The sequence below is a fragment of the Ipomoea triloba genome, chromosome 15, assembly GCF_003576645.1.
Source record: "Ipomoea triloba cultivar NCNSP0323 chromosome 15, ASM357664v1".
In the NCBI taxonomy this organism is placed as follows: Eukaryota; Viridiplantae; Streptophyta; class Magnoliopsida; order Solanales; family Convolvulaceae; genus Ipomoea; species Ipomoea triloba.
The window spans coordinates 17,464,594-17,472,040 of NC_044930.1; the positions used below are offsets into that span (position 1 = coordinate 17,464,594).

General features: G+C 39.7%; 2 protein-coding genes and 1 pseudogene across 5 annotated transcripts; 1 reads left to right on the top strand and 2 right to left on the bottom strand.

Moving 5' to 3' along the window:
- The first annotated feature begins 662 nt into the window (after positions 1 to 662).
- On the top strand, positions 663 to 5,032 carry LOC116006049 (U-box domain-containing protein 4). 4 transcript variants are annotated; one of them, XR_004095038.1, is made up of 4 exons: positions 663 to 2,413; positions 2,990 to 3,064; positions 4,362 to 4,752; positions 4,848 to 5,032. XR_004095038.1 is itself a non-coding variant. In XM_031246306.1 (3 exons), exons 1-2 carry the CDS (start codon positions 1,106 to 1,108, stop codon positions 3,050 to 3,052), a joined length of 1,371 nt encoding a protein of 456 aa, XP_031102166.1. In that variant the 5' UTR covers positions 664 to 1,105; the 3' UTR covers positions 3,053 to 3,064; positions 4,130 to 4,195. The 4 variants fall into 4 exon arrangements, 2 of the variants coding, with proteins under 2 accessions (XP_031102166.1, XP_031102165.1); XR_004095037.1 differs by having other exon boundaries at positions 4,853 to 5,032; XM_031246306.1 differs by lacking the exons at positions 4,362 to 4,752; positions 4,848 to 5,032 and adding an exon at positions 4,130 to 4,195 and having other exon boundaries at positions 664 to 2,413.
- Positions 4,090 to 4,608, bottom strand: LOC116006050 (probable inositol transporter 3). Its single transcript, XM_031246307.1, has one exon. It carries the CDS (start codon positions 4,573 to 4,575, stop codon positions 4,240 to 4,242), a length of 336 nt encoding a protein of 111 aa, XP_031102167.1. The 5' UTR covers positions 4,576 to 4,608; the 3' UTR covers positions 4,090 to 4,239.
- LOC116005792 lies at positions 4,663 to 5,498 on the bottom strand (annotated as a pseudogene).
- Between the last annotated feature and the right edge of the window lie 1,949 nt (positions 5,499 to 7,447).

Below are 7,447 nucleotides of genomic sequence, written 5' to 3' on the forward strand. Positions count from 1 at the left end.
ATTACTGTAATTTTAAAAAGAAAATACTATTTTTACTCTTAAATTCTACTCCCAAATTTAATTTCATATCATAAATATCGGATGTTGATAATTTTTTTAGATTAACAAGATGAAAATATCGTACCCATGCTTATTACATCATAAAGTATAATTAGAGTAGAGTTTGAGAGTTCTTATAGTAGAACTCTTAAAAAAAGCGATTCTTCTAAAACGATCTCACGAATTCTTATATGTAAGACATTTTGGGTCAAAATAAAAATATAATACTTATATTAAAAAAATGTAATATTTACTTTTATTACTTATAAGTGAAAGTGTAATATTTTTCAATTTAAATATTTTTATATTTTTTAAAAGAAAATTATATTTTTTAAGAAAATATAAAAAATATTATATTATTTCTAAAAAATATTACATTTTTTAATAACACTTCATTATTAATTAGTATTATATTTTTAATATTATATTTTAATTTTTACTCGACATATCTCATGGCTTGTGTAATTTGTCTCACAAGTTTTTGCTAAAAAGAAAAAACTGTGGTTTACACTTTTACTTTCTGTACTGTGAGCTAGACAAGCAAACACGGCACGTGAGCTTAGCATATTCTCCAAAACCAAACGTCTCTCTCTATGCCACCAAATGACCAAATCCACTCATTTTTACTCACTCTCTTCTTCTTCTTCCTCTATAAATCCGCCATTTTTATCGTCCGCCGGAGCTTTCTTCTCCTTTTTAAAGCTCAATGAGAATCTCCCCGAACCCCCAAAAGTTCGCCCAGGAATCTTTGCAATGAATACTTCTTAAGCATTGCTCGCTTTGTTTAGTGTCTCAAAATAGCAAATTTTGCATGCCCATCTTGCAAAATTCCAATCTCTCTGCTTTTTCCTCCTTGTGAATATTTCTTGAGCTGAAATATCAAAAAAAATAAAAATTAGTATCTGTCTTGGTGTGCTTTTATTCCTCTGCTTTGGGATTTTTTTGAACAAAAAATCAAGAATCTGTCTTGGTGTGCTTTTTATTCCTCTTCTTTGAGAATTTTCTGAGCAAAAAAAGTCAAGAATCTGTCTTGGTGTGCTTTTATTCCTCTGCGTTGAGTTTGATAATGGTTTCTCTACAAGATTCTCAGGCTCACGCAAATTCCGGCAGCAATAGCTTCAACCAAACGCGGCCTTGTTACTACTACACTCCGCCGCCGCCGTCGGCCAGAATCCAGCGGTCTATTGGCCGTTCCATGAGGACCATCCGGTCGAATCTTTACAGAAGCGGATGCTCCGTTTCTGAAAAATCCGGCAACGTATCCGAGAATCTGACGGACTCCGTCGTTGATATCCGGCTTGGGGAGCTCGCTAGTAAGCCCGCAATCAACAAATCCTCCTGTTCGGAAGAGGAATTTCTGGAGATTTCACAAACATTCAGCGATTTCTCGGCTTGTAGCAGTGATATTTCCGGCGAATTGCAGCGGCTCGCTAGCCTGCCGACTGCGGCGGATCCGGTTGAGAGCCAGACACCTAACTCAGAGCCGGAGCCGGAACCTTGTCAAGGGTTTCTTCAGAGAGACACGTTTTCGACTGAAATAATCGAGAGCATATCGCCTGAGGATCTTCATCCCACGGTGAAGCTCTGCCTAGACGGCTTACAATCTTCCTCAGTGGCGGTGAAACGATCAGCCGCCGCAAAGCTGAGGCTTTTAGCTAAGAACCGAGCCGATAATCGGGCTTTGATAGGAGAATCCGGCGCAATACCCGCACTTATACCTCTTCTCCGCTGCTCCGATCCCTGGACTCAAGAACACGCCGTCACGGGGCTTCTAAACCTCTCCCTTCATGAGCCTAACAAAACCGTCATAACCGACGCCGGCGCCATAAAATCACTGGTTTACGTGCTTAAAACTGGCACAGAGACGTCCAAACAGAACGCGGCTTGCGCTTTGTTGAGCCTGGCTTTGATTGACGAAAATAAGTTGTCAATTGGGGCTTGTGGTGCCATTCCACCATTGGTGGCTCTGCTCATCAATGGATCCAACCGCGGTAAAAAGGACTCGTTAACCACGCTTTATAAGCTCTGTTCAGTGAAGTTAAACAAGGAGAGGGCTGTGAGTGCAGGTGCTGTGAAGCCGCTGGTGGAGCTGGCTGGAGTGAATGGAACTGGGCTTGCCGAGAAGGCTATGGTGGTCTTGAACAGCCTGGCAGCGATTGAAATTGGCAGAGATTCGATTGTGGAGGAAGGAGGAATTGCAGCCCTGGTGGAGGCTATTGAGGATAGTTCCGATAAGGGGAAGGAATTTGCGGTGCTCACGCTTCTGCAATTGTGTATTGATAGTGTTAGGAATCGGGGAATGCTCGTGAGAGAAGGTGGAATTCCTCCTCTTGTTGCCTTGTCTCAGAATGGAACTGCTAAAGCTAAGCACAAGGTGAGCTTAGTTTGTTTGATGCCATTTTGGATGAATTCTTGATGATTTACTGATACAACAATTTACCATGAAAAGAATGAATCTTTTAGCGGTTTTGATTCTATTCTATTCTATTCTATTAGTTAAGTTGTGATAAATTGAAATCTCAGAATTCTTAGCTAATTGTTTAGATGATTTTTACATGCTTCATAGTATGTATTTTGAGCTTTTAATTGGGTGGGTGGACATATTCCATTTATTAGTTGGTTAAGATTTTAAGAATGATTTTGTAAAATATTGAAAGAATTGAAATTTGAAACACAGCTGAATCTGGCTATTCTATGAGGCTGGTATTTGTTTGTGGTAAGTGGGAAAATATCGTATCCCAAATATTGATGATGCTTTAATTTGATTTCTGCAACTTGAATATGGAATAAATACTGTTTTCAGTGGCTTTTTCACTGATTGTGATGTCTTATCATATATGTATGCTCTTTTTTTTTTTTTGCCATGTTTTATTTTTCTTCAGTGTGTGCTAGCTGTACATTTCTGGCCTTGGTCGGATAATAGAAATTTCTTGGTCTTGTTTTTTTACAGGCTGAAACACTTCTTGGGTACTTGAGAGAACCGAGGCAAGAAGCTTCTACGTCAACTCCTTAGAGGCTTAGAGAGGTCAGCTTAGACGGCCATATATTATATTTTGAAGTACTCCGTAGTTTATATGTATAGGATCTGGCTTGTACAGGAGTGGCTGAGAACTTTGCTTATGGTAAAAGTTTGGATTTAAAAAAAAAAGAAGAAGAAATAGTTAGGATCTACTGAAAGGAAGCTGACCTTTAAGGTATATTATTATGATATGATTGAATAGGTTTTTTGAGGGTTTTCATTCCCCTCTGCAATTAACCCTTGCCTGTATCCGAGACTGGCTTATTTTCCCGGTTTTTTTTCCTGAGAATTTGGATGTTAATCCTCTGGTTTTGTATGGGAGATCCAAATTCCATTAGAGTTCATTACTAATGATCGTGTTTTTAGTGTGAGATACACTATTATGTACTAAGTTTGTTAGTGTATGGAGAATACAATAATTTCTTCTGTAATTCCGGTGTATCAATATCCACTTATTTCTTGTTTACTCGGTGCTTACTTTTTCTATATATTTTCGTGAACTTCGTATCGTTCTATGATGTTAGGTAGAATATATTGCTTTATGTGCTCAAAATCTTAATACAGTACTCAAATTGATTGTTAGGCAGTGTCTAGCTTAGGTAAGAAATTTTGAATGGAAGTAGGTGAAAATGGGTGAAAGGTTGGAAGGGGACACTCTTTGTTTGTTGTGAAGCCAATTTTTCATCTGCAGTGTGCTGGTCCCTACCAACAAGCTTGCATGCATGTATGTCCACAATAAGATACAATTATCAAGGCAGCCACCAACCCCCATCACACATTTTACTTTTTTTTTTTAGGTAATTTTTTTTCCTTATCCTATTGTCATTATTATTAATGCATTAGCTGGCTGGCTGAGCAGGTTGTGCTTTGTCTTGCTGTTTGGATGCCTAACTTTCTTTCTCTGTTCAGTTTTGTTATTTATATTTATTCAATTCACTGACTAGTGACTATGGATATATGCTTTTGAGATAGTAATTAAATTAAAGCCTTTATTCATATATATGCTGTTTCCACTTTACTGCTGGATTTTCTTGCACTGCATTTCAATGCTGACTAATAATGTCTTAACAGAAGAATGGGGGAGAATTGAAGAAGATGAATGTGTACAAGGAATAACATTATATATAAGCAATACTCCATTCTGGAAGCTAAGGTTATTTTGCTGGAAAGATTGTGGTTACTTAACCACCTTGGACAGCTGACTGCTGTTTGGTGTTTCTGTTGCAGCAAAACAACAAGCTGGGTTTGTATCCTTTTTCCAGCATCTTTTCGACCTCCTCGAATTGCAGTCCTTTGGTTTCAGGTACGAGGAAGAAGATGGCCACAAGTCCAGTGAGTGAACAGCCTGCAAACAAGAGGAATGTCCCTGAAGTGCCAATAGCCTCTATGAGAGTCAAGAAAGTGAGTGAGACGACGAGATTTGAAACCCAGTTAGCTACTGCGGCTATTCCTCCTCCAACACCGTGGTATCTCAAAGGGTAAATCTCAGAGTTCACGACCCATGGCAGTGTCCCCATCCCAGGAGCATAGGATATGATGAACAATCCGAGTAGCAAGACTGCAAAGATCCCATATTTGCTGGGGCAGCCTTCTGTGTACCATGATCACCCTACTGAGTGGCCCGAGTGTTTCATTTCATCAGTCACAGATAAACAGGCTCCTGGATTGTACTGTTAAGATCAGATCCAGAAATGGTAAGAATTTTGCAGGAAACTGTAGTATAGAAGATAATTTTGAGTTAGAAAGTGTACAGATAAAACAAACTAACTTACTTTGCCGGCTTTGTTAGAGCAGAATGAACAGTGGTGAGAGGTGGCATGCTGATGCACACACGAGTAGCAGCTCCAGGATGATGGTTGATTATTTGATCCGGCTGCGAATAAGGAAGTGGAGCATGTTGAATTGAGGCCAAAGTGTTGGGATTGGGAGAGGCTAACTGGCGGGGAATGTTGAGAGGCGAGATAAAGGAGACCAGATAAGAGAGTCAAACAGCTTATGATCCCGAACATGGAGATGATCATCAGCCTCCTCCTCCCATACCTGTCTACAAGCAGCATACTGATTATTGTTCCCACAGCATTGAGGCCTGAGGTTACGAGAGACAACGCGAGAGCTGTGGTGTTTGAAGCAAATCCAACCAGTTGCAGAATGGTGGGAACGCAATACATTCTGCCCCCACCAAATTCTGTGCAACTTGGACAGTAATGCCTGCATACAGACCCTTGCGGACAACTCTGTTCCTCCATGCATTCTTAACTTTTGAAATCAGGCAATCCCCAATTGTGCTTTCTTCATACTTCTCTTCCTCCAATGATGACTTCAACCCACTCATTTCTTCAACTTCATTTATCGCCGGATAGATCTTTTCCAGAATTGCTCTAGCTTCTCCCACCTTATTCTAGACTAACTTAGCTTGCTTGGTTGATCAGAATAAGGTGGGAAAAGCTAGGACAATTCTGGAAAAGATCTATTCGGCAATAAATGAAGTTGAAGAATAAATGAGTGGGTTGAAGTCATCATTGGAGGAAGAGAAGTGTGAAATTGGGGATGGCTTGATTTCAGAAGTTAAGAATGCATGGAGGAACAGAGTTGTCCGCAGGGGTCTGTATGCAGGCATTACTGTCCAAGTTGCACACAATTTGGTGGGAATCAGAATGTATTACGTTCCCACCATTCTGCAACTGGTTGGATTTGCTTCAAACACCACAGCTCTCGCGTTGTCTCTCGTAAGCTCAGGCCTCAATGCTGTAGGAACAATCATCAGTATGCTGCTATTGGCACTTCAGGGACATTCCCTCTTATTTGCAGGCTGTTCACTCACTGGACTTGTGGCCGTCTTCTTCCTCGTACCTGAAACCAAAGGACTGCAATTCGAGGAGTTCGAAAAGATGCTGGAAAAAAGATACAAACCCAGCTTGTTGTTTTGCTGCAACAGAAACACCAAACAGCAGTCAGCCATCCAAGGTGGTTAAGTAACCACAATCTTTCCAGCAAAATAACCTTAGCTTCCAGAATGGAGTATTGCTTACATATTATGTTATTCCTTGTACACATTCATCTTCTTCAGTTCTCCCCCATTCTTCTGTTAAGACATTATTAGTCACCATTGAAATGCAGTGCAAGAAAATCCAGCAGTAAAGTGGAAATAGCATATATATGAATAAAGGCTTTAATTTAATTACTATCTCAAAAGCATATATCCATAGTCACTAGTCAGGCAATTGAATAAATATAAATATCTCAGAGGATTCACCTGCTAGAGATCAGAGGTGCTCTGGTTAGCATTAATGGCTGGTTAGCATTAATGGTTTGTTGGTTTAGGCAGATCCCACAATCGCACCGCCTATGCCATGCTCACAATTGTTTCCTTCACTTCACATCATCAAATTGAAGGATAAGATCAGAATATGTTAACAGATACCTAAGTTAATCATGATCAGTACTACGTTAATTTACTTGCCTGAAGCCATGTTTCGAAAAGCCATGTTTTGAAATCTTCCTTGATATACAGCAGAGCTCCAGAAATAACACCTTTTACATATATAGAATCTTCATTACTAGTCCGATATGATCCAGTGCAAATTAAAGCACATAACATACAAGAGCAGATTCTTTGTGGTATAGTGGGAAAATATTAAACAAAAATTAAACTGACCTGGGGATTTTGTGGATAGTGTTTACCAGTGTCATAACCAAAGAGAAGGCCTCCAATGCCAGCAGACATGGCAAGGCGCATGATGTAAGGTGTTTTACGAGATGCCTGCCAACATTCTGTGAATTTTGTTTTATCTGCACCAACTTTTTCAGGACCTCTCTCCATGGTTGATAATTGATATGATGATGAGGAAGTGAGGAACCTAAGCTTTTTTTTTTTTTTTTTTTGAAAATAAATATAACTTATACTCCGTATTAAAAGCTCCGCAATGGAGTCAGGGGGAACAACATCCCAAAACATAATGTCATCCTGCAAAGAGGAGAAACAATCTCGTGCTAAAGCATGGGCTAAACCATTACTCGATCCAGGAATATAAAATACTGAGCAATAAGTAAAAGAATTTATGATTCTAATGCACTCCCTCGTAGAAATACCAATGTACGAAAGAATCTCTGAAGTAGACTGAAGATTCCCACAGAGTACCGAACAATCGGTTAACATAGCAACGACATCTTCATTCCTAGTCTTCAACCAAGAAAGGGCCTCCTTACAAGCAAGTGTTTTTGCCATTATAGCTGAATCGCAAAACGGAAGGGGAGTACTCATAGTTGCAACGAACTCACCATTTAGCTGCAATAATACCGCTCCTGCTGTAGCTCTACCCGTATCGCGATCATATGCATCATCAATATGACAGCGGTTATGAGATTCAGAACCAGGAGGTGGAGCATGCG